This window comes from Falco peregrinus, chromosome 1, assembly GCF_023634155.1.
Source record: "Falco peregrinus isolate bFalPer1 chromosome 1, bFalPer1.pri, whole genome shotgun sequence".
Taxonomy (NCBI): domain Eukaryota; kingdom Metazoa; phylum Chordata; class Aves; order Falconiformes; family Falconidae; genus Falco; species Falco peregrinus.
This window is the reverse complement of record NC_073721.1, coordinates 28,692,007-28,716,471: the sequence shown is the minus strand read 5'-3', so window position 1 is coordinate 28,716,471 and position 24,465 is coordinate 28,692,007. Positions and strand designations below refer to the sequence as shown.

General features: G+C 62.3%; 2 protein-coding genes across 2 annotated transcripts; one reads left to right on the top strand and one right to left on the bottom strand.

Annotated features, from left to right (window-relative positions):
- Window positions 1-3,013: 3,013 nt before the first annotated feature.
- R3HCC1L (R3H domain and coiled-coil containing 1 like) lies at window positions 3,014-15,026 on the top strand. Its single transcript, XM_055791752.1, has 7 exons — window positions 3,014-3,115; window positions 8,341-9,824; window positions 13,521-13,696; window positions 13,811-13,881; window positions 14,000-14,095; window positions 14,262-14,402; window positions 14,584-15,026. The coding sequence occupies exons 2-7, from the start codon at window positions 8,355-8,357 to the stop codon at window positions 14,637-14,639; spliced, it is 2,010 nt and encodes a 669-aa protein (XP_055647727.1). The 5' UTR covers window positions 3,014-3,115; window positions 8,341-8,354; the 3' UTR covers window positions 14,640-15,026.
- A 1,639-nt stretch (window positions 15,027-16,665) lies between these two features.
- On the bottom strand, window positions 16,666-22,004 carry LOXL4 (lysyl oxidase like 4). Its single transcript, XM_055812887.1, has 14 exons — window positions 21,714-22,004; window positions 21,350-21,528; window positions 20,986-21,197; window positions 20,396-20,434; window positions 20,040-20,271; window positions 19,763-19,946; window positions 19,339-19,493; window positions 18,861-19,028; window positions 18,491-18,653; window positions 18,121-18,364; window positions 17,750-17,865; window positions 17,517-17,653; window positions 17,222-17,333; window positions 16,666-17,111 (listed from the first exon to the last, which is right to left on the bottom strand). The coding sequence occupies exons 1-14, from the start codon at window positions 21,991-21,993 to the stop codon at window positions 17,041-17,043; spliced, it is 2,292 nt and encodes a 763-aa protein (XP_055668862.1). The 5' UTR covers window positions 21,994-22,004; the 3' UTR covers window positions 16,666-17,040.
- Between the last annotated feature and the right edge of the window lie 2,461 nt (window positions 22,005-24,465).

Below are 24,465 nucleotides of genomic sequence, written 5' to 3'. Positions count from 1 at the left end.
CTGAGGGGCAGCCAAAACCCCTGGCCCCTTCTGACACCTCAATGTGTGTGTGGTGCAAGCAAGTTCTCAGCTCCCTGAGAGTGCTGGGAGTCACAGTGGATGGGATGACAGGCTCTCTGGTGGCTGGAAGGAGGCTCCAGGGCTCAGAGGCAGGGCTGGGGGAGGAAAGGCTGCTTGGGGAGCCAGAGCAGAGCAGAGGTTGCCCGTACTGGCTCTCCTTCCCATCCCAAGGGCCAGGGCTCAGCCTAGTGCAAGATACTGCATGAGCGGAAGCTGGTTGCATGGCTTGCTTGTGATCAGACCCAGATCTGGGTCCACTGACAGCTCCTTTCTCTCCCGTGCTGCTCCTTTCAGCCTGTGCCTCCCCGCAGCCCTGGCTGACGCAGCTGCAGATGAACAGACAAGGAGAGCAGGCAGCACTCCCGGCCCGCTCTGCTGTCCCCTGGGAGGCATAGACACGGCAGTTTTAGATCAAGACTCTTCAGAAGCAAGAGCAGCCCTGGCTATCAGCAGAGAGCGGACAGCCGGCTCCAAGCACTCACTCCCACTGGCTTCGTGACACGGACAGTGGGTTTTAGGACGCCAAGGCAGCCAGGACTAGTGTGCTGGGCCCCCTGGTGCTTAGCCATGGGATGCTGCAGCTCCCACCAGTGCTGGCCTGAGTGCCTGAGGCATGGCTGGGCTGGGGGCAGACCCAGCAGCAACGGCCAACCCCCTGTCCCAGCACTGGGAGCGGTGGGAGCCCAGTGCCACCCTGCTCTGTGCAGAACATCAGTCACCTCTTGGAGAATGGGATCTCCATGCCTGGGAAGATTCTCAGGACCCCTGAGACCCCACTAGCTGAGGAGAAGGTGGGCTATGGCCCAGCAAATCCTGCAGCCCCACTCTGGGGTAGATGGCCTCAGGGGCTGGTGCAAGCAAGGTGCATTTACATCGCCCCCTTACCCTCACCCATCCCCTCTTTTGTGGGGAGCACGGGGGTGTCAGCAGTGCAATGGGTCTCTGTCCCAGTGGGTGGCACTCTGGAGGGTATCACAGTGTTCCTTGTGGGAGGCAGGGGCACAAGCACAGCTGCTGGGGCTGAAGGGGACACGTGAGAATGTCTCCAGCAGGGGAAAGTGCGGGGGTCCTTCTGCAGCCCACAACTCGAAGCACTCGGACTGCTGCTGCTGCCATGGAAACTGCTGTGGAACATCATCCTGTCACACCGGCCAGGGCAACCAGGCCACTGCTGTCCCCAGCCGTCCTCGGGCTCTGTCTGCAGGCACCTGGGTTGACAGAGTGGGAGAGGCCAGGTGCTCCCTGCCAGCCACCCTCTTTGGGTCACCCTTGGGCTGTGATGAGATGGGGGCACCCCTGGCTGGGACACCCAGGGTACGGCCGGGACAGAGAGGCCAGGGAAGTGCTGGCAGGGGGTGTCTGGTGCCATTCCCAGACAAACCCAGCTCCCACACGGCCAGGGGCTCCACGCTGCTTGGCCTCCCACAAACATAAATCATTTTCTAATTTATAACATGAATAATTGATTTTGCCTCCGTAGCTGGCGATAAATCTCCTGTGCGCACATGCATAAGAAAATAATAATAATGAAAGCGATCAGGATCTGCTGCCATCGATTACCTGTGAGAGGGACCGTGGTCCCCTATGTGCCATGGCCGGCTTGGGCAGGGACAACTCCCCGGGGTGTGCCGGGTGGCCCTGCCTGGTGGTGGCCTTCCTTGTCCTGCACAGCAGCACGTGGCTGGGGCAGGATGACCCTGCCTATCCAAGTCTGAGCCCCTGTGGCTGTACTGTGACCCACACCGGGCAGTCAGGAAAGTCTCAGGCATCAGCAGTCGCAGCCCTGTAGCTGTACCTGAGGAGGGATAAGATTCTTGGCACAGCCCCATGCACTGATGTCCCATGCAATGCCTCAGTGACGCCTTGTCGGGATGGCAGGTAACCAGTCCCTGGTCCCTCAGCAGCTGCACAACCTCTAGGGAGCTGTGGAAGCTGTGATGGCTGCCAGCTGCCTGGGCACCAGCCTCCCATCCCCGCCTGCGTGTGGGGCACCAGGCCTCCCTCACCTGCACCAGGAGCCTGCGTGGGAAGCAGCTCCTTAGGAATTGCACTGGAGAGCCTCGGCTTATTAGAAAGCACGTTGGGGTTGGGGTGGGAGGCGGCGGAGACCCCAGTCCATCAGCCTGACAAACCAAGGCGGCTGCAGCAGCCTGCCCCACGCCCCCATAGCCCCGTGTTCTGCCTCGCAGCCTGCGGTGACAGCGACCCTCGCGCTCCTGCATCCCCGGGCCCGGCCCTGCTGGCTCCCACCCCGCCCGCGGGAGACCCCGGCCCGGCTCCCCCAGGCGCCCCACCGGTCCCCGGCAGGGCCGGCCCGGCTCGGCAGCCTCTGCAGCACCGGCGCTTCGTTAGGAGATGGCGGCCGCGCCGGGCCCGGGCTGCTCCCCTCGGTGCCCGTTACCGGCCGGGCGCGGGCGGGCGGTGCTCGCCCAACGCCGGGAAGGAAGAGCAGCGAGCCCCCCGGGGCAGGCGCCTTCCCCGCCGCCACAGTGGCCGGCCAGCCGGCGGCGGGACGCGGGAGGGGGCGCGGCGTGCCCGAGCCCCCGGCAGCTCCCCCGGTGCCCCCCGGCAGGCGGGAGCGGGGCTCTGCCCGCACAGCCAGCGCGGCCGCGGCCAGCACCGCGGCTCCCGCCTGCTGTGTGACATTAAACGGTAACGGGAAACCCACGGCAGCCTCCCGTGGGGTCGCCCGGGGGCCGAAGGGGGGGGTCGCCCTCCCTCCCCCGCAGCCCCGTGCCCATCCTGCCCCCCGGCCACCCTGCCCTCGGCCCCCTCCCCCGGCTGCTGGCTGGTGCGGGGCGGAGGGAGGGCAGCGCGGCTGCCCGTGGCGGTCCCAGCCCCGGGGACGCGGAGGACCGGGCGGGGCCGGCGGCCTATGTGCCCGCGGGGTGCCGGCGCGGGGGTGGCGCGGCCGCCCGGGGCGCGGGGCGGTGCCGGTGCCGGTGCCGCACTACAGGTCCCGGCGCTCCCCGCGGCGGGACGGGATGGGGCGGGCCCGGCGGGGCGGAAGCGGCGGCGGCGGCGCGGAGCGGCGGGGGACCCGGCGCGGCCACTGGTAACGGCGGGGGCCTGGCAGGCAGCACGGCCCGGCGCGGCGCTCGGGACGGGGGCACAGCAGCCCCAGGTTCGCACCCTGCCCGGGTTGCGCGCTGCGCCCCGTGTCCCGCTCTCCCCCACCGCGGTGTCCCTGCCCTGACCCCCACCCCGTGTCCCAGCCCTTTCCCCCTCTCCACTGGCACGCAGCCCCCGGAGTGCCTGGGTGACATGGCACGTTGCAGGCCGCATAACTCTTCCCCAACTTATTGAGTCATCAGGCGCTGCCGGCAGTGACAGCCCTCGAGGGCAGGGGAGTTATATGGCGTCCCCGGGCACTCGGCGGGCCAGGTTCCCACGGCTCGTAAAACGTGCCCACTGCTCCCAGGCGCTGGACGCTGTTTTTCACGGCTGCCTGCCTGCCCTCGCACCCCAGCCATCCTTCACCTGCTGTGGGGCTGGCACAGCTCTGGGGTGGCTCATGGCACGATGCCGGTGACCAGCTTCTGCCCTTTGTGTATTTTGGGGGTGGTTACGCTGGCCACCTCCTTCCTGGTCTGAGCACACCACAGGGCCTTGCTTTCCAGGCTGCTCCTGCCCTCCTAGTAGCTGCTTCATGTTATTTTACCTTCATTTTCCCTGACCGGATCTTGCTTTGTTTCCTGACTATGTTTCTTGGGTCTTTTGAAAGATTTTTGTGCTCTGGCTGGTGTTTGCAACGCCTCTCTGCTCAGTATCATCTGAAAATTTAATTGTAATTCACTATTCAAATGAAAGTTTGGGAGGTAGTATAAAATGATACCCTTGAAGTTCAGCTAAATTGCGTCTTGCTTGCCTTATCCAAAAGCTTTGCCTAGCGATTCTTCCAAAATAACCTGCCCTGCAAGCCAGTGTCCTTCATCCAGGAGCCCACTGCGGTGGGTGTGCAGGCTCCTTCCTCCACCCGTTATGTTCTGTGCTAGGGAGGGGCACAGGGTTTATCCTGTGCCAGACTCTGGTTTTGTCGTCCTTTCTCACAGACAAAATCAGCACCTGGTGTGCTCTGCCTGTCACTAGGGCCCTGGGTTCCTCCTGGCACCACGTGTGTGCTGGCGGGTTAATCGGTTCGTCTTGGCACCGGCCACGCCAGCCAGGTGACCCTGTCTATGTGGAGATGCTGGTTTTGCTTTCCCTGCAGCTGTTTCTTCGAGGCCTCTGCCTCATTTGCATTTCTCTTCTTAAAAACAGTAATTTTGCCCTTTTGAATCATCTTTATTTTTGAGCCATCATTAATTTTCTCTCCCTTCTTGTTTATTAATAGATCTTTTCACTTTTGTGCTGATTCTGCCTGAGTATATTTGTAAAGTCCTTTGTATTCCCCTTAGCCTGCCAGCTGTTAACTCCTTCTGCTGGTTTGTTGTCCCTTCCTGCCCCCCCTGCAGCTGTGGGGGGACATTATTGACTTACAAATCCTCCTCCTGTCTAAAAAGTTCCCCTTCTCTTGTTCCAGGCATCTCCTAAGAGCATCTGTTCCAGGTATCTCCTAAGAGCATCGCACATGAAAGGCATGATTGAAATCTCTTTTCTCAGCGCCTTTGATGCCCTCGCTGCCTCCTTGCATAGCCAGTGTTTGCTCCGGCTGCTGCAGAGCATCTTTCTCCTGGCAGCAGGGGACAGGGATGTCTTAAAGCCCACAGGGCTGCAGGCAGGCGTTGTACGGGATGCAGCTTTCTGCTTCTTGAAGTGCTTTGCTTTGCTTCATGCTGGTGGCTCTGTGTTTTTGCTTTTGCTCTGCCTCTCCTTGCCAGGCATCCAGGTCTTTCCCTGGCCCCATCACCTGCTGCGTGAGCTGGGCAGGCTGGGCTGGAGCTCTGCTGAGGGCAGGAGAGGTGCAGGGTAGCCAGAACCTCTGATGGTCCTTAGCTGGGCTGCTGTGCACCGATGTTGTGCAGTCAGTGAGCATGCCATGGCACGTGCCTGGCATGGGATGAGCCCTGTGAGCAGCGGGTTCCCCAGCAGGGCTGTTTAGAATCTCCTTGTACCTGTCTTTTTATTAGTCTTGTTATTATATTTCTTTTTTTTCCCTCCAAAGAGCCCAATATGCGGCAGGCTGTAAAGAGTGACATTGCGGGTGCACGAGCCGCATGTTGAGGCTGCGCACGGTCCCCCAAGGCTCCCGGTCCCCCAGTGTTGCCATCCCTGTTCACCATCAAGGCTTTAAGGTTATCTGCTCTATCGACGGGAGTATGGATTGAGTGGAATTAGAAACCTCGAAGGCTAAAAATACAGCTCCCTGCCAGGAAATGCGGCAGCCTGCTGGGAGGGCGCTGGGTGGCATCGAAACTTTTCCGGGAACTGGCATGCTCCGGTGTGAGCCCTGCAGCCTCACATCCGCGCCCATCCCTGGGTTCCCTGAGCAGTACTATGGCCAGCTTCTCTGCCCACAGTGGAAGAAGGCAGCGGGAGCTCTGGCTTTGCTGTCGGATTTGTGCTGCAGGTGTCCTTACCTGCCAGGCAGGGATGCAGATGGTGGAGGTAATCTGGCGATGCACTGTGCAGTGTGAAGGAGGGTGTGTGACGTGGTCAGCCCTGTCTTGCTGCTGTTTGTGGGTTCCTTCCCTGGATAGAAGAAGGAGAGAAATCAGGGAAAACATGCTGCACGTCTGCTGCAGATGGTCACTAGAGGAGAAAGGCAGGCTGGTGCTGGCACATCCCCCGGGCAGCTGCTCTGAGGCCTCACAAACTCATGCCATGAGCACAAGTTCCCCATGAGTAGTGTGTTCTTGTGGATGGTGTGAGGGGAGCTGGTGCCTGTGGGGAGCTCTGGCCACCTCCTGGCTGATGCTCCAGCATCCCCCTTGCTACGCCAGGCTGTGTTGTGCTGGGCTGGTGGGTGTTATGTGCCAGGCAGGTGGGCAGTGCTCCCACTGCCACTTTGACTGTGGTATCATGGCATGCTGAGTCTGGGGCTGCCTTTCCCTGCTTGGTGCCACAATGCCAAGCTGTTTTGGTAGCTGGCTCTGAGAAGCAGGGCAGCATGCGGGACAGCACGGGCCCTTTGGGGGATGCACTGGCCATCGCCGCCTGGGGTGGGCTTGGTCCTGGAGTCTGGAAGCAGAGGGTTGCCCTGCCCAGTGTAGTGTGAATGAGACCCGAAGCCAGGGCCGTTGCTCTGCCTCCCAGAGCATGAAATCGGTCGGTGCCGATGCGTGGCCATGGCATCGATGAAGTGTGTAATAGGCTGGGGGCAGGAGCTGTGCTGCCTTGTGGGGAAAAACCAAACCATTGCAGCATCCCTGCCAGCATGGGCGAGTCACCACCTTGCCATGGTCCTCCCTGGGCTGTGGGAAGCAGCTCTTCCCCAGCAGCCTGCGGCAGGCAGAGGCAAAGCTGTGCGGGGAGAGGATGCTCCCAGCACCAGCCGTCTGGCTAATGCCGCACCATCTGCTTTGGAGGGTGAGGCAAGGTGAACGGCAAGCTTTCGAGGAGCCCATAAATCCTGTGTGCAAAGGCTCTTGGAGGTGACTTGGGATATGCGTGGAGCAGTGCTGCTGCTGGCAGCTCCCTGTGCTGGAAATTCTTGGGAAGCAGAGACTGGGGCGATCAGCGATTCCCCCCCCAAGGCATTCAGTGATGTCCTATGGACCGAGATTCTGGGCTTGGCTGTAAAAAGTCCTTAGGAGAACGTGCTTCGGTGCAGTTGGGAGCCCTGTGTGGTTGGAAATGGTGGTGTTGGGGGTGGGGTGGGGGTGTCCCAGTGCCCCCACCTCTCTGGCACCCAGACTGCCACTCGGCGACAAATTGTATAATGCCTTGGGACTGAAAAATTACTAATACAAACCTTGGCGGGTTTGTAGGATACATTCCTTTCTCATGGTCGATAAAGATAAAGGGGATCGTTCTGCTGGCAAAATTAGTGTATCAAAGAGGGGGAAAAATATGACAAGAGCTGCAGAGGCAGAAAAATGGTTGGGGCAGCTCCAGGATGGTGTCCAGCATCACTGCAGCACCTGTGCCTGCACCTTGTGCCGTGGAGGTGGGCAGGAGTGCACGGTGCTTCTGCCCACCTCCACAGCACGAGGCACAGGCACCACGGTGATGCTGGGGAGCACGGCCCTGCCCAGGCTTGCCAGCAGTTTCCAGAATGCCGTGAGAGACCCATCCATCAAGCTGAGGCAGTTGTCTGTTTGTCCGTCCGTCCGTCAGGAGGCACGGGCAGTCCCGGCCGCTTTCCAGCCAGCGGTTGGCCTCCCCTCGCCTTCCCGGCACCGCTGCCGGCTGTTGGTGAGGGGCCGCGGGGAGCGTTCGCGCCTCGGTCGGGGGCTGCGTGGAGGGGAGGCTAATGTACCGGAGGTGCCTCGGAAATGAGAGCCTTGGATGGGTTCCTGGCCCTATTGATCCGCCGGCAGTTTATGCATCCTGACATTCATAATCTCGGTCGGCACTGATGGTCCAGATTAATGGGCCCGGGGGCTGTCCATCCGTCACTTCACATTAATTACTGAAGAGGTGTTTTTCCAGTGATTTACCTGACAGCGGCCCGTGATGAATCCCCCTAAACGGAGTGGGCAGTGATTAATCACGGGGCCCTGGCCCAGCCCTACTCTGCCTCAACCACAGTGCAGCCCCCCACGCCATCCGTCTCCATAAACCCTGCCTGATGCATATTTATAGGGGCAGGGGGGCCCGGCAGCTCGTGGCGTGCCTGCTTCTGCCAAAGATGATGAAAAATAAATCTCTGCTGGGATGGGGCAGCAGGTGAGCAGGGCTGCGGCATGCTAGGGTGGCAGCCGTGGTCCTCTGCCGGGGTGTCCCTGGGCTGGGGCTTGGTTTTCTGGTGCTCTGCAGCTGCCACAGACTTCTCTGCAGTTTTTGATGCATGAATGGTACAAGGGCTCTGTGGCTTGCTTCAGCTGTGGACACTGGCCCCTGGGGCTGGGGTGTCCCAGGCAGCAGCCGCCAGAGCAGGCAGGTGGGCACCTCGGTGATGCTGGCAGAGTTTCCCTGCTTTTCCCAAGCCCGGTACGCCTCACCAAAGGCTGTAGTGCTGTGGGGTGCTGCAGGCACCAAACCCCATCTGCAGATCTGCTGCTGTGGGGACAGTGTTTGGGCTCTGCTATCCATCGCTGTGCTGGCTGCTGTGGGAGCGAGTGTGGTTGCCAGGCTGGGACCCCAACCCACCGACCTGGGCAGGGGCTTCCCCCTGCATGCCCATCTGTGGGGCCACTGGGATGCGGGCAGGGCGGTAACACTGTCTCTCCTTGGCAGGCAGCGGTGGCACCATGCAGCAGGAGGTGGAGGGCAGCCGGCCGCGCCGTCGGAAGCCTGACATGGCCCTCTACGTGCCCAAAGCACGGCGGGAGAGAGCGGTGCAAGTGGTGGGTGATGTGCCAACCGGGCACCACCGGGAGCCCGAGAACCACTGCCTGGCACGGGACACTTGCCAGGGTAGCGGCGAGGGGCAGAGACGAAGCCCCCATGCCAGGACACAGGCGGGCAGAGCAGCAAGGAGGGAGAGCAAGGTGCATGCTGGCCTGAAGGAGCCACGGGCAGCCTCTGCAGGGCACTGCTGGAGGCCGGGAAGCAGCTGCTCTGTCACACCGGAGGCCCCGGGAGCATCACCCAGCACGTGGGAGCTGTGCCCAGATCTGGTCGTTGCCCAGCCCTGGGATGGGCAGGACAAAGCATCCCATGGTGAAGGTCTCAGAGAGCTCAGCCACGGCCACCGCATGATGAGGACTGACCCTGACCCTCCATCCCCAATGAGCACCCAGCCTGGGGCTGTGGAGGCTACTCCTGAGCCCGAGGGCAACCCCGCTAGCCCAATGCCAGCGTGTCAGGCAGGGTCGAGTGGCGTGTCGGAGCATTTGGGGGACAGCACACCAGATCCAGCTGGGGACCTGTCCCAGAGCCCAGGAGAGGGTGTCCTGCAGCTGGCAGGGGTGGGCAGCCAGGGCAGTGTGGCCAGGCTGGCGTGTGAGGCTATGGGTCCGAAAGCCCAGGAGGAGGAGAAGGAGTGGGGAGGGTGTCTGCTGGCAGGGCAGGGTGAGGGCTGTGCCGCTGGGGTGCCAGAGGAGGAGGTGGAGAGGTGGGGAGGCATGGCTGAGCTTGCCAGGGAGAGCACCTTGGGTGCATCAGGAGCCAGCTGTGAACCCGGGTGCTCAAGGGGTGACACGGGCGATACACTAGTGCTCCCAGGGGAGAGCACCCCAGGGCAGGTCACGGGCAGTCTGTCCCAGCTCCTGCTCAGCAAGGAGGAGAGCGCTGCTGGTGCCAGGCATTCCGGTGGGGAGGGCAACCTGATGCCTACTGCACAGGGAGCAGACGGCACCTCTGTCTGCACAGACTGCAGCGCTGGGGCAGAGAGCGGCCCGCTGGGTGCTGGCAAGGAGCCAGCGAGTGGCATGTGGGAGGGAGCACCCCTGGAGAGCTGTGAGCCCCCCCCATCCCTGGAGAGCCACGAGCCCCCACCATCCCTGGAGCTGCTGTGCCACAGCGTAGAGGGCCTCTCACCTGCAGCCTGGGCTGAGGAGCCGTCTGGGGCAGGTGAGGACACAGGCTTGCTGCAGCAGCACCACTGCAGCCAGGAGTCCAAGGAGGAAGAGGAAGGTCTCCGTAGTGGCTCCCCAAAGGAAGGGCAGACCAGCGCCAGTGCTGGAACCCTGTGCCAGGCCAGCCCAGGTGCCGAGGAGAGCTGGGACGTGCTGTTTAACGATGATGGGGACTGCCTGGACCCACGCCTGCTGGAGGAGGTATGTGCTGCGAGCCAGTGCCCGTGGGGATTTGCAGGGATGGTAGCTACTGCCTGCTGGGATGCAAGGACAGGGTCCCCGAGGGTCAGCTGTCCCCATGTCCTCCTGGGTGAGTGCATGGTAGGGGGTGCTGTGGCCATGTGGCCAGCCTGCCAGTGCTGCCTGCTGTCACTGCCAGCCATCCCTGAGGGTATGAGCTGCCTGCTGTGCCAAAATGCCTGGGACCTCCACCTTCCCCCCGGGCGGGTTCCCATCCCTTCCCATGGGGCTGGTGAAGGCTGGGGGAGATCTTTCTTCTATAGTACATAAAGCACACCTGGTAAAACCCGCTTGAGCACCGTAAACTGCAACTGCAACTGCACCCTCATGAAACCAGGGCTGGTGATAAAGAAATGGGCTGAGACGTATGGGTTCCCATTGAAATAGCAATGGGATGTTTCCTCAAAACTATGGTTTCTTAATCAGCTTTGGCTCATTACCATCCCCTCCTGCATGCGTGTTGCTGAATTTACTACAATTAGCTGCTTAGCACCAGGACCTACTCTGTTTTCTTGCTGTTTGCAATGGAAGTTCAGTTTCTGCAGCGAGGCTGAATACCCCTTATTGCATTTTAAATCAGTAGCATCAAACTGGTAATTTTCCAAATGACATTAATGTGCCCAAAGTAACAAACAGCGCTAATATTGTTACAGCCAGCGTCTGTCCACCCTGGGCTGGAAGCAGGGTGTGGAGTGGCGGGTGGTGGCTGATAACAGCATCTGTGAAGGGATGAGATTAATGCAAGAGCATCCTTACCAAGGAGCACTGGTACCCACCTTGTCCGCAGGGCCATGCCTAGGCTGACAAGCCTTCTCCAAGCCCGGTGTGGGCCTGGGGCAAGGTGTGGGACACAGAGCTCACATCCGGGGCTGCTTGGAGGGGGACATGGAAGGGTATTGGGTACCCCCATCCCTACCTGGCTGTCCTCCCCGCAGCTGCAGTCCCCTGCCCTCCAGCTGGGAGGTTGTGGTGAGCATCGGTGCAAGAGGGACAGCACTGCCAGCTGGTGCATGTTGGGCTGGCACTGGCTTTCCATGGGCTGGTGCTGTGGGCATGGCTTCATCCTCGGGCACAGCAAAGTGGCTGCCTGGCCCTGCCAGGGAGGCAGGTCAAGGAGGACCTGTGTTATGGTGCAGCCATACAATGCTGCAGGCAAGGTTGTGCTGTGCAGCGTGGGTGCTTAACTCCAAGGAGCTCTGGAGTATCTGTGTTAGCTCTCCTGTGCACAAGCTCTGAGCAAAGTATAAACCTTCCAGGGAGCTTCCCGAGATGGGTGAATAACAACCTGAATAAGGGATTTATCAATTAAAAGTTGCCATCTTCACCCCCTGCAGATTCCCATGCCAAGCGTGGTGCTTCCTTGAGCCCTGTGAGCTCTCGGCAGGTGGACGCAGCTGCTCAGGGAGGGTGCAGGCTCTTGGGGAGATGGAGCTGTTGTTAATGAACAAAAAGGACAAGAAAATTAGTAGCATTCTTCCTTGTAGCTGAATCCTTATGCGACGCAGATAGCCAGCAGAGAGCAAGATTTATGACGTTCTGTGTGGAGGAGAGATTTCTGATAGTGGACAGCTCTTTAATCTAGCAGGAAAAAACACCATAGCAAGATCCATTGGCTGGAAGCTGAAACCAGACAAATTCAGAGTAAAAATCAGTTTGAATGCAGGGGGTAATTAAGCACTGCGACCATTTCCTTGCAGGCTCGATGGAGTCTCCATCAGCCGGCACGGTGCCTGTGTGCCGGGAGCCGTGGCGCATGCACGCCAGCCTTCTCTCCAGCTCTGGAGGTGCGCTCTCGGTGAGCGAGCGGCAGTGTAAGCGAGCAGCCACAGACCCCTCTAATGTGCTCCAGCGAGGGTGTGTCTTTAGAGAGCAGCGAGGCGCAAGGGACAGGCTTCATTTTCCATGGCGTCCTGTCTCTGCCATCCATCTGTCCATCCTTCAGCAGACCCTTCCCAGGGTGCCTGCCAGGGCTGGGGGCTGTACCCTGGCTTCTGCTCCCTGCCCTGTCCCATGTCCGGGGGGCTGCAGGCGTGCTGTGTGCCCATGCTGGCAGCGTGGGGGGGACCTGTTGAGCTGTGCCTGCCGCGTGGCTGAGCCTGGCTGCCAGACGGCTCCCGTCCTTGCCGCCCCACCACACTTGGTGATTTGTGAAGGTCAAGGACCTCTCTGGCACTCTGTGCTCCTGCTCTCTAATCATCTTCCCAGCACCTGGGACTACCCGAGTGCTTTGCTCCCTCAAGCGGTGCTGTAGGGCTTCATCCTGCCCAGGGACGGCTCCTTCACCTCCCCCGAGGAGGCAGGGGGTGCCTGATGAATGCACTGCGCTGCACAGGGTGCACTTGGTTAATGGGTGATGGTGGTGGGGCAGGCGGCTCAGTCGGCGGTGCTAGCCTGTCCCGTGAGCTCCATAACTCAGCTCTACCCTCCGCTGGCATCCAGCCGCCCGGGCAGCACTCCCCTCACCTGCCGTGAATCCATCTTCCCCATAAAATTGTCGGAATGAGCACTTTTTATTGACTGAGCTGGCTGGGATTTATGGACTCTAACCTTCCAGCCATGGTGTGCTGTGCTATGATCGCTTGGGGGATCGGGCTGGGAACCTGGCTGAGTTATGTACCCACTCCCCAGCACCACGCTGGCCCCACGCTCTGGGGGGGATGGGGGAACTCTTGCTGGCTTTGGGCTGTGCCTGTCCTGGTGTCTCAGCTAGGGCAGGGCTGTGAATCCCCTCAGATGCTGGCATGGTGCGGTTTGGAAAGCTGGGGTGCAGTGAGTGGTGCGGGGTGGTCCACCGGCACCGATGCTGCAGGGCGGAGGGGAGTAGCTGCACCTCCATGTTGTGGCAGTGGGAGACCGCTGCCCACATTTTAAAATGAAGGTTGGAAAATAGGAGAGGTAGAAAAACACTACAGCCATCATCTTTTAGGGCTGGAGAAAGTGCCCCACTGTGAGATACTAAGGCGTGCAACCCGTGTAGCTTATCAAGAAGAAGATTGAGAAGGGACTTGATTAGCATGAGTAAGTGCAGTCACGGGGAGGGGACTGGGGACTGAGGATTCTTTAATCCAGCGAGATGGAGAACGAGAACCGCCGGCTGGAAAGCAAAGCCAGACAAACTCAAATGAGAAATAAGGCATAAATTTTTAGCTGGGCAGGTGATTAACCACCAGAACTTGCTCGTCAGGGGAGTGCTGGCTTTTCCATTTGGCGTCTGGGGTGCCGATGGGCTGCTCTGGTGCATGTGCTGCAGCTGAGGCATGCTGAGCCTGGTGCTCCCACATGGCAGTCAGATGTCAGTCTTTCCTCCTGAACTTGCTGTCTTGCTCCTTGTTGTTCCCCAAATGTATTTTGGGTCAGCATGTCACTGTGGAAGGAGGGGTGTGCTTGGCGGTGTACGCTCTGTCTCACCAGTACCATTCCTACTGCGTCCCTAGTGGGACCACAGAGCATGGCAAGTGAAGGGATGCTGGTATGGGAAAAGCAACGAGAGCTCTGGTCAATAATTCCTAATATGTGAATGCCATGAATCCATCTGCAGTGTTGGGGCAGGGGGTGAGGGCCAGGCCACTTCGCAGGGAGCACTTGCCATGGATCAGGAGCTGGCATGGGGTGGGTGGACATGGGTTGCTCAGTGCTGTGCCTCTCCTACCCCTGCAGCTCTCAGGGGGTGAGAAGCGCCGGGAGAGCCAGCAGTCACCCCGCTTCAACTACTACGGGGCTGAACCCACCGTACCAGATCTCAGCGATGCGGAGCTGCCCCATGTCATCGAGATCTATGATTTCCCCTCGGATTTCCGCACTGAAGACCTGCTGCGTGTCTTCTGCAGCTATCAGTGAGTCTGCTGGCAATGCCCCGACCCTGGCCCTGGGGTCCCCTGCCTGGGCTCTGCTCTGGACCCCTGCCTACCCAGTGCCGATGCCTTGTTGAGCTTCCCTCTTTCCGGCAGGAAAAAAGGCTTTGATATTAAGTGGGTGGACGATACGCATGCCCTGGGCATCTTCTCCAGCCCCGTAACAGGTACTGCTCCCAGTTCGGCTAGGGATGGGCAGAGGGGAGGCTTCCCTGCCTCTCCTGCGGCTGGATCCTGGGCATGGGGCTGGGCCTGCAAGCAGACTCTACTGCTTTCTCCCTGCAGCACGTGATGCTCTCAGCACCAAGCACCTGATGGTGAAGACGCGCCCACTCTCCCATGGCACCCGCGCCTCTAAAGCCAAAGCCAGGGCGTATGCAGGTGAGTGATGGTGCCCCGAGGTGGCTTGTGCTTATGCAGTGTCTTTGTCCCGATAACTGGGGTGTGATGGAGCAGCTGGATGGAGCAGCAGTGCTGTGGAGCCGTGCCAGCTGCCCCATCCCTCCCAGGATGCCCCTACTGATGTCCCCTATCTCCGCTCACCCAGACTACCTGCAGCCGGCAAAGGAGCGCCCTGAAACATCGGCTGCCCTGGCCAGGCGGCTGGTGATCGGTGCCCTGGGGGTACGCAGCAACCAGACGCCAGCTCAGCGAGATGCTGAGCGGAGGAAGCTGCAAGAAGCCCAGGGTGAGATTTGGATGCTTGGGAGGGGTTGTAGTTTGGGGGGACCCTCCTCATGAATGCCCCTTCTCAGAGGCTGCTGAGTGGGAGAGGTCTGCAGCAGGATGGGCACTGGCCATCTCCATGGGGAGCCGAGTGGCTGTGGGGTGGTGGGAACGTGGGGTTGACTCTCCTCTTGTCTCTGCAGAGAGGAAGCGCCTGGAGAACAAGCAGCGGGAGGATGCCTGGGAGGGCCGGGACTGAGCTGGGAGGCTGCACATTCAGTTCCACTAGAAACCCCGCTGGGGTGTCTGGGCCCCTCTCTGCGGGCAGGCAGAGCATCCTGCATCTCGAGAGCTGGGATAGATACTGCACCGTATCCAAAAGCACCAGGATGCTCCACTGAAAGGGCTAAGCAGGACAGGTGCAGGCTGGTTGGTGCCATGCAGATGCTGTCACTGTCAGGCAGCGCTGCCCATCCTGCCCCGGGCAGGACCCCCGGTGCTGCCTGCTGCAGTGGAAGCAGCAGCAGGACGCGGGGAGCTCAGCAGCAAAGCTGCAGGGCTGTGCGGGGCAGCCCTGGCCACCTGGCAGGGCCTTGTGAGCAAGAGTTTCTGTCCTATATTTTGCTAATAAATACCATTTATTTTATTTGCCTGGCCAGGTTGTGGCTCTCTGCGCCCGTGCATGCCAGGGGAGGGTATGTATGCTGGGGGCTGCTGCGCATGGTCCCTGCCACCATGGGGGTGGATGTCCACACCTCCCCAGTGGTGGGTGTCCACAGCGGGTGGGGGAGGGGGGTGCAGGCAGGAGGTGTCGGGCAGGGCAGCAGGCAGGAATGTGCTGGCAGGGACCCTGTTTACTTCCGCGGAGCAGCTGTGGCCCCAGACAGCGGGGCCCTTGTTGTCGTGTGGGCAGGGCTGCGTTCCCAGCCCTGTGCGGGGCTGTGATGTGGCTGCACTGCTGGCCCTGGCGGGCTGGGGGCTTCCTGCCCGTCCTCAGGGCAGGGACGTGGGTGGGTGGCTGGGACCTTCCTGTGGCTCCTTTGCTTTGCATCGTCTCTCAGCACCTGAAAAACAACCCTGTGTGCCCCAGCACTCCCACCCTGTAGCCCTCCCCAAACTCTTGGGGCCATGGTTTGTGGGGCTTCCCTGCCCTTCACAGCAGGTAAGGATGGGGATGATGCTTTTCTGCCACCCCTACCAGCGGTTTGCATGGTTTGGGTTGTGACTGTGGTGCCCCAGCCTGTGTTGAAGGGCTTGTGTGGCTGTCCTGTGTCCTCTGGCTGTCCCCCAGCTTGGTGGCAGTGGAGCTGGTCATGACCCTGTGGTGGTGGCTGCCTGCCCCTGTGCCGGTGGTGCTGCCAGCTGGGAGCCATCTCAGCCACTGTGCCCAGCCGCTCGCAGCTTGGCTGGTGGAAATTTCAGGGCGTGAGGCTGCTCTCATGTGGAAGGCATCTTCCCAGCCATCCGGCATCCCTCGAACCCCAACTCTGGGCGGAGCGAGACTCTGCTGACACTGTCTCTTGCCACAGCCTCAGGCCACCCCAGTGTGTCACCACTGTCCCCAGCGGCTCGTTCATGTGCAGGGACCATGACGCGTGGGTGCAGCCTGTCCTGTCCTGTGCCGACGTAGGTGCTGGCAGCCCCCCACCCCAGGCTGGTGCCTGCAAGCGAGGTAGGGACAGGCATAGGTGTGCAAGGAGAGGGGTGGCACCGCCTGGTAGCTGGCTCACGGGGAGCTAGGCAGTACAGAGCGTGGGTTGGTGGCATTCCCATTTATTTGCCTTTACTGAAAAAAAAAAAGCTAGAAACCACAGGAGGAAGGAAACACAGAGAGCAAGGGCACGGTGTTTCTACCCTGTGCCCAGGAGCAAGGGCTTCGAGGGCAGAGCAGCCCCATCACTGCTCCCAGAGCTGAGGAACTGCCAGGGCAGCCTGGAAAGCCCAGCACGACGGCTGCAGCCGCGGTGGCCGGTGGGCTGGCTGCCGGCCCATGCTGCCACAGAGCTGGCTGGGTCCCTTTATGTGCACAGGGTCAACCAGTTCAGGGACAGGGTGCCCTGACCAGTGGGGACTGCTGGTGGCAAGCCAGAGCCACTTGGCACTGCCCACATGCAGGCAGCTGGGGGGCTGGTGGCAAAGGGGGAACACTGCCTGGCTGGGGCCACATTGCCTAGACCAGGGTCAGTCCCAGCTGGGGACTGACTTCATGATCCTGGTGGGGAAGAGAGCAGGGGATGTTGTCGTTGATAAGGGGGTACCCCCCCTCCCATAGCACAGCACCTGACTCCCATTGCACAGCATCTTTATTGAGGACAGGACTGGTGTACAGGTGGCAGTGGCTGGGGCCTGTCCTGAGTCTGCTGGGGCAGAGGGGGCCAGGCAGGCTGAGGTAGTCATCCTGGGGGGCACCAGAGCCACACAGGTGGGTGCTGCTGTGGTACCTGGGCCCCTCTCACAGGTCCCGTTGGCAGCACGGGGCTGGGCACCCCTGGGCACTCCCTGCTGGCCTTGGTGCTCATCTCCGTCCTCTGCAGCAGCATCAATAAATACAAAAGTCTTTGAGTCCCTGAGCTCAGTCTGGTGCTGCCGGAGTGCAGGGGCTGGGGCACAGGAGGCAGGCTGTCCCACCATGCTGCTGGGAGTGTGCTGACGCTGGGGGGTCACACAAGGTTGTTGGCCAGGCGCTCCCGTCGCTCCAGATCGCTCACCACGTCTGCACCATAGGCATCACCTGGGGAGAGCGACAGTGTGTGGGGGTGTGTGTGAGGACACAGGACCTGCAGCACGTCCAGCCCCATCACTTCCCCCTGCCCTGCCCCCTATGCTCCCATCCCTCCATACTCGTGTGGCAGCTGTGCATCCAGATGCGTTGCCCGTCGTACTTGCACTGGCACCGCATCACATTGTTGGAGAAGTCTGACTCAGCCACCTCATGCTTGGGGTTCACAACCACCTGGGGAGGGCAAGAGGCAGGGCTGGGGGCACTGCTGCCATGCCTTCTCCAGGCAGGGCTGTGGCACGCACAGTGGGGTGCAGAGAAGCACCCCAATGTGCAGGGTGAGGGGTGCCCATGAAGTGTGTCCCCCAGCCCTGAGCTCTGATGGCTCGGTGTGCCCCACCTCTCTGTCCCCCGTACCTGGAAGGTGTAGCTGCCCGGCAGCACATCGGTGATGTCAATCCACTGGCAGTCGATGTCATGGCGGTAGGTGTCCCAGCACCCCACGCTCACTCCCTGCTCCCCAAAGTTGGCGCAGGCGAAGCGTCTCTGCAGCCCTGTGGGAGGGAGGGGAGATGAGGGAGGGCGCAGGCAGAGCCCCCCTTGGGGACCAGGGTGGGAGGTTCACTGGCAGCTCTGCTGCTGACACCTACCTGCAGGGCAGTTGGTGTCCTCCAGGCAAAAGCTGGCTTTGTGCCCTTCGGCCACCTTGGAGCCGTTGAGCGTCAGCAGGTCATAGTGGGTGAAGACCTCAATGCTGTGGAAGTGCCTGTGGGGACAGGGGCTGAGCACAGGGCCAGCGCCTGGCTGGGGACCATGTGGCAGCCCAGCTGGGAGCGGGCAGCACCCAGAGGCTCTGAGCAAATTACAGCCTTGAAGCCAAATAAAGCCATAATGACAGTGCCAGCGTGGACACCACTAATTACCCCAGGCGGGCCAGTTTCTGCAGGATGGGTGCCACCATGCCCTGCCTGACCTGGGGAAGGGGCAGCTCCCTGCCAGCCCCTGCCCACGGGCCACTCACCGGTGGCACTGGTGCCAGGTCCAGGCGTGGCGCCCCATCTTGGGTCGGAAATCAGCTCTGCCCAGGTTGTGGATCTGGGAGGAGAAGCGGAGGAGGCGGCGGTGGCCGTAGGGCCAGTGCATGTGGTCGGCGGAGCGGGAGAGGCAGTGCTCCTCGTGGGCGCAGTACAGCAGCTCCAGTGGCCGGTCCTCCAGGTAGGCTGTCTCCTGCACCAGCTGGGCATTCATCACTAGGTCCGGGGCGTCTGGCATGGAGGGGATCAGCAGGGATGGAGCAGGTGATCCCCACCCCACATAGCTCCCCCTGCTATCTGTGCCAAGAGAACTGGGATCCCTCTCCCAGTGGTACCCCTTGGGCTCCTGGTACTCACGGGTGGTGCAGGTGACCCCTGCTGAGAAGCGTCCCCCGCCGCTGGGGCAGTGGACGGGGCCGTGGCGCTGGCACTGCTGGAGGGCCAGCTCAGTGCCGGCACAGCGCACCCCGCTCATCACCACCTGGGTGGCATCAGGGCTGCCTGCCCAGTACCACGTCTCCTGGGCAGAGGAGGAGCACAGCACTTGGACCAGCCCTCGCACCCCCTGCCAGCACCCACCCCGCCTCCCCTGCCCACTCCCTTCCCCCCGCACTGCCACCATGGCTTGTCCCTCCAGGCTGTCCCATCCCAGAGCCCCTGGCCACCCCATGCCCACACCACACATCCCGTAGGACCCCTCACAGTCGCAGGCTGGGACCCTGCTCACCTGGAGGGCATGGCTGGCAAAGCCCAGCCCTAGCTGCCTGCAGACGACCATGGCCTCGTTCAGTCCCCACTGGGCACCACACACTGAGCCCCACTGCAGCTGCCCCTGCACTGGCACCAGCACCTCCACCACACCCTCCTCGGGGCTGCGGCCCCCAGCCAGCCGCACCTGCAGGCAAAGAGAGGCTGAGACAGAGCATGGGGCAGACCCCCCAGCACTCCCACCCAGCGCTGCAATGGAGCAGACAGCTCCATGCATCCAGCTGAACATCTGCCCCACCTTCCTCTTTGTCATCACAAGAACACTTTTGCCACTGGCTCATCCTGCAGATCCCTATCAGCATGCTGCTGTGTCCCTCTGTCCTCTGGGCCACCCCAGGGCTGCTCTGAACATCCAAGTTGGGCACAGAGCTTGCGGGGCAGGGGCTGTGCAATAGGGCCGGAGCTCCACAGGCCCTGGGGAGGAGACAGGGGCTCACCTGGCTCTGGAAGTCCATGTGGGGCACGTTGCAGCGGACAGCAGCATCAGCCTCATGCTGGCACCCACTTTGCTCAGCCTCCTGGAAGCGGCACTCACCCAGGGAGCGCTCATGGCCAGTGCACCGTACCTCGCTCATGTGGATGGGCCCCAGGCCTGAAGAAGAGAGGTGGTCAGCATCCCCTGCTCTGTGTCCATCCTGGAGCAGGGAGGACCCCCACCTTCCTTCCCCCAGTCTGGGTGTTCCCTATGGGAACGGGGCTGCGCGTGGCAGGAGCAGCCAGGGCAGCCTCATCCCAGGGCGGGCTGCAGCTGCCTGGACATCCCAGGATGCTCTGGCAGCACCCAGTATACCGGGGGTTTTCCCCATCGTGCCACTCCAAACTCAGTGGCACCCTGAGTCCCTGCCATGCCGCCCACCTCACCTTGGCCCATCTGGGCTCCCACTAGGGCCTGCTTTGCCGTCCCGTAGCCCAGCTGCCGGCACACCACGCTGGCTGCGGCCAGGTCCCACTGCTTGTCACACACGGTGCCCCACTGCCCACGGCGCAGCACCTCCACCCGGCCCTCGCCTGCATGGGTGCCTGCTCGCAGCCGCACCGGGAGCGCCTGGGCACGGGGGGCAGCCAGTCAGCGTTCCCAGGGCACGGCCACCCACCTGCACCACAGGCACCAGTGCAAGCACTGGACGGGGTGTGGGGCTGTGCTGGGGCTCACCTTTCCCGGGGAGGTCTTGCTCCTGCCCTTGCCTGTGCCCTTCTGGAAGGCACGGCCGGGGAGGCAGCTGACAATGGCGTGCATGCCACGGGGGCAGGCATGCTGGCGGGGGGCCAGCGGGGCCACCTGCGTGGGGCAACTGGCCAGGTGGGGCTCTGTGCCCTGGCACCGCACCCTGTGGACCCAGAAGCTGTTCTTCTGGCTGAGTGTCTTCAGGCTGCCAAGGGAGAGGAGCAGAGGCCAGTGTCAGCTTGGGCACCAGAGACTCTCCCCCACCCAACACCTGTGCCGGGTGTCCAACCAGGGTGCCCCTACCCACCCTGCCCAGAGCTGAGCCCTACCTGGAGTTGGGGTCCTTCAGCTTCATGTTCCAGAGCTTCCTGCAGGTGTACAGAGCTGGGAGGTTGGTGGGGCCCATGCCAACCCTTCAGGTCTTCAGACCCCACCACCACATCATCTCTTCCCTCCCCAGCACCCCGTGGCAGGACCTGGAGCCATGGGGTCCTCCCACAGCATGGCAGGGTGAAGAAAGGTCCTCTCCCCACTGGCAATTACCATGTCAAGCCCAGCTATGTCATGTGTCCTGGCGGGACTGTAGGACTCCTGGCATCGGCAGGGACTCATTATGGGCTGTATTTATAGCCCCAGCCTGAGGTGGGGGTGGAGGAGCAAAGGACTACTTGCCTCTCCTCTCCTTCCACCCATGCTTTGCCAGCCACAGCTGGTGACCTTCCTCACAATCCCCTGGCTGCTGCCAAGCCCAGTCCTGCCCCTCATTGAGGCCCCAAGAAGGGGACGCAGGCATGGCCAGGCCGCACCAGCACCCTGCACACCCACCCAACCCTTCAGTCTCCTGCCCTTACGGAGTGTCCAGCCAGGCACCCTGCCCCATGAGCCACACAGCAGCAATGCGGGTCTCCTGCATCCCTACCGATAGAAGCTGGTGTCGATGTGCTTCTCCTGGGGGAAGCCCAGCATCCCGCAGACAACACGGCTGTTATTCCTGGTCCAGCCAGCGTCACACACCTGCCTCCAGCGCCCGTTGTGCTTCACTTCCACGGCACCCTCCGTCACCGGCATGCTCACCTTGGCCCGTGCCAGGATGGGCTTGAGCCGCACCTCCTCCAGGCTCAGCCTTGGCACCTGCTGCAGTGGGCACAGGGGTGGGCATGTGGACTCCAGCATCATGGGCAGGGTGTTCAGGATGGGGACAAGGGGAAAGGTCAGAGGGATGTGCTCCAGTCTCCCTGGTGTACCCTGCTGGGCACACGGGAACCCCATGGCCCCCAACTCACCTCTCCCAGGTGACCAGAGGTGGTGGCCTGGGGGGGGCTGCCGGGCAGGCGCTGTCCTGAGCACACCACACCAGCGTCCTCACCATGGTGGCAGTCGCTGGTGCCCCAGCCATTGTGGACGCACTCTGCCAGGGAGCCCTCGCTGCCCCCACACCGCACATTGTCCAGCCAGATGGGGCCTGGGGACACGTACACAGGGCTGGGGGTCACCACTGGGGGGGTCTCCATTTCCCTCCCCAGCACCACAGGCCCCATCCAGTGCCCCTCACAGGCTGCCCGCACCCACAGCCCCCCCGCACAGGCTCACCCAGCACGCTGCCCTCGCTGGGACCCGCTGCCCCCTCATTCCCCAGCTGCCCCCTACCTTCCCCTCGGCCGTAGGTGGCACTGTGGGTCCAGGTGATAGCCGTGGTGTAGCCCAGCTGCCGGCAGGCGACGGTGGCCGCGTGGAAGTCAAAGCCATCGTCGCAGATGGTGCCCCAGCGGCCCTGGTACAGCACCTCCAGCCGGCCCTCCCCAGCCGGTCCCCGTGGCCCTGCCAGCCGCAGTTGCACCGGGGCTGGGTCCTGCCCGCTGGGGGCCATCCAGCACAGCAGCAGCACCAGTAGCAGCAGGATGGGGCTTGTGCCAGCTGGTGTCACCATCGTGGTTCTGGGAGTGGGATTCCTGGGGACAGCCCAACACTGAGCCCTTGGGGACCCTGGCAGGGTGGCGAGTGCTGCTGCAGCCTCCCCTGTGCCCCAGGAGCTGGGCGATGGTGGAGGGCTATCATGCCCCCTTGCACAGCGGTGACATCCCTGTCCCCGTGCTGCGGGGGATGCAGGAGCTGGTCCCTGCCATGCACAGCTTGCAGCATCTGCCATCCCGGGGCTCAGCCCCAGCCCCACATCCACCTGCCCCTTGCCAGGGTGACCCAGCTCTGACACAGCACCCCCAGGCACCCACAGCCCCGTGCTCAGCCCTGGCTGCCAACCGCTGTGGGCAGCCCCACGGACACTGCTCTGCCCCACGCCTGGGGCCGCTGGTGGGAGTCCGATAGATCCTGCCTTTACCCCCCACCTGAAACCTGCCACTGGACACCGGGGTCCCCTCCTCACCCTGCACACAGCCCTTGTCCCACATCACCCCGTGTCTCCCCCTGCATCCCCACGCAGAGCACTAGTGGGGTTGCTGCCTCCCACTCCAGGTGCCCAGACCCCCCCAGCCCAGGGCCATCCCCAGCACTCACCCTGGCCTGGGTGACGGTGCAGGACAGGCAGTAGCGTGGGGCAGGCAGTGGTGAGGGACGCGGTGCTGGCTCACGCTGGCCTCCAGCAGCTCTCCTGCTGCCGAGCACCGCCTGCCGCTGCTTTTATGGTGCAGCGGAGTGGGCTGCCCCGGGTGGGGGCCCATGCTGCCCAGCCCAGCCCCGGCTCCCCCCCGCACCGTGCCTGGAGCCCAGCCCTGCACCGTGCCTGCCCCTCGCCTCATCTTCCTCTGCCACCCTGGGGCAAACCTGCCCCTCCCTCTCCCCCCCAGCTTGGGAGGTCCAAGCACCTCTGGGATAGCCCCAGCACCTCTGGGATAGCCCCCACATGCTGTGAGCCTGGACCCCACTCAGAATGAACTCAATACCCTCAGTCAGGTTTGTCCCCTGCCTCCAGCGCTGCCGCACCATGGGGCTGGCCCCCAGCCAGGCACAGCACGTGCTTTCTGGGGGTGATGAACTGCCACACCGGGGGCACCTCAAAAGGACACCCCTCACCCCTTCCCACCTCACACAGCAGCTCAAGTGGGCATGGAGGCATGGGGTGCCTGGGGGTGCTGCAATGTGGCTAGGACTTGGGGGGCACATTGATCAGGGAGGAGGTGGGATGGCTCTGGGAGCCCAGAACAGGGTTGTCCTGGATCTTGGGGCATCACCTAGGTCACCCCTGAGCCAGGCTAGCTACAGGGGTCCCTGGGCACAGCCGTCCTCCGTGGGATGTGGAGATGGGGGATGCCCTCCCCTCGACCTGCCCCAGGAGCAACCTCTGGCTTGGGGTGCTGCCAGTCCCCGGGGCACCCCACTGCCCACACACCCCGCCGTGCCACGCCGTGGGACATGGATAAACAGGAAGCCCTGTGCCCTCGCCGTGGCCAGGAGCCGGCCAGGAATGTGCCGGTGGCCACCGGGCTGTTTGTTTAGAGTCAAAGCAGCTGGTTCCTGCCGGGAGGAGCCAGGATCAACACGGCCGGGAATAGCCCGTGAGCTCATCGCCACGTCCCATGGGAGCCTCTAGCACCCCTGAGCATGCAGGAGTGCATGGCCCTGGGACCCCCTTACAGGGCACCCTCGTCCCAGCTCTATGCTCCAGCTGGGCTCAGGGCACATGCTGGAGCCTCTCCTGTGGTGGGGTCCCTGGCCAGCCCCAACATGGGGACCACAGAAAGCCCTGGGGAAGGGCAGGTCTGGGACAGGCAGCAAATCCCATGACTCACTTGTGCCTCGACGTTTTTGGACTTAAATTACCCAAGTGTGAGGCTATGAGTGCCCCCTGAACCCTCCCATGGCAGAAGCTGGCAGGGGTGCAGGGCAGGCAGGTGCTGGGTCCCACTCCCAGCTCTGCCTCTGCTCCTGGGGGCAGCAAGAGGGTGGCGGGGGCGGGGGAAAGTCCAGTGGGCTCTCCCACACCTGGGACCTGCCATCCTCAACCTGCAGCAGTGGAGCCACAGTGTCCTGTCGCTCAGTGTGACCCTGGCAGACTGGAGGTGTCCGCTCTCATCGTCATCCCCCTCGGGGTTCAGGGGGTGCCAGCACCTGCAACCCGGGCAGCCAGCAAAACCAGTCTAAAAATACCGCTGCTGGCAGCAGGGCAGCCCCGTGCGCGGGAAGCTGTGGGCAGCAGGGTGGGCGTGCGGGGCTATTCTCAGAGGGCTGCGGGACTATTCCTGGCTGGTCAATATTGATTCAGCCAGCTCAGGTGCAACAGCTCAGCCTGGCAGCACCGTATTTAGGGCCCGGCGGGAGGTGAGGCGGGCAGCTGAATTGGGAGCATTGTCTGGGGGAGGAAGAGGGCAGGGAGAGGATGTGAGCTCTGTAATCTGCAGCAAGCGGCTGCCGGCAGCAGCCCGGGCGAGGGGCACACCCCGGGCCC

What these genes read in the sequence shown, in the direction of transcription:
- R3HCC1L (XM_055791752.1), top strand. Translation starts at nt 8,355, where the DNA reads ATGCAGCAGGAGGTGGAGGGCAGCCGGCCGCGCCGTCGGAAGCCTGAC. An exon ending in CGTGTCTTCTGCAGCTATCA is followed by an intron (nt 13,697 to 13,810) that starts GTGAGTCTGCTG and finishes TCTTTCCGGCAG; the next exon opens with GAAAAAAGGCTTTGATATTA. An exon ending in GAAGCTGCAAGAAGCCCAGG is followed by an intron (nt 14,403 to 14,583) that starts GTGAGATTTGGA and finishes TTGTCTCTGCAG; the next exon opens with AGAGGAAGCGCCTGGAGAAC.
- LOXL4 (XM_055812887.1), bottom strand. Translation starts at nt 21,993, where the DNA reads ATGGTGACACCAGCTGGCACAAGCCCCATCCTGCTGCTACTGGTGCTG. An exon ending in ACCTGGCACCAGTGCCACCG is followed by an intron (nt 17,866 to 18,120) that starts GTGAGTGGCCCG and finishes CTGTCCCCACAG; the next exon opens with GCACTTCCACAGCATTGAGG. An exon ending in GATGCACAGCTGCCACACGA is followed by an intron (nt 17,112 to 17,221) that starts GTATGGAGGGAT and finishes CGCTCTCCCCAG; the next exon opens with GTGATGCCTATGGTGCAGAC.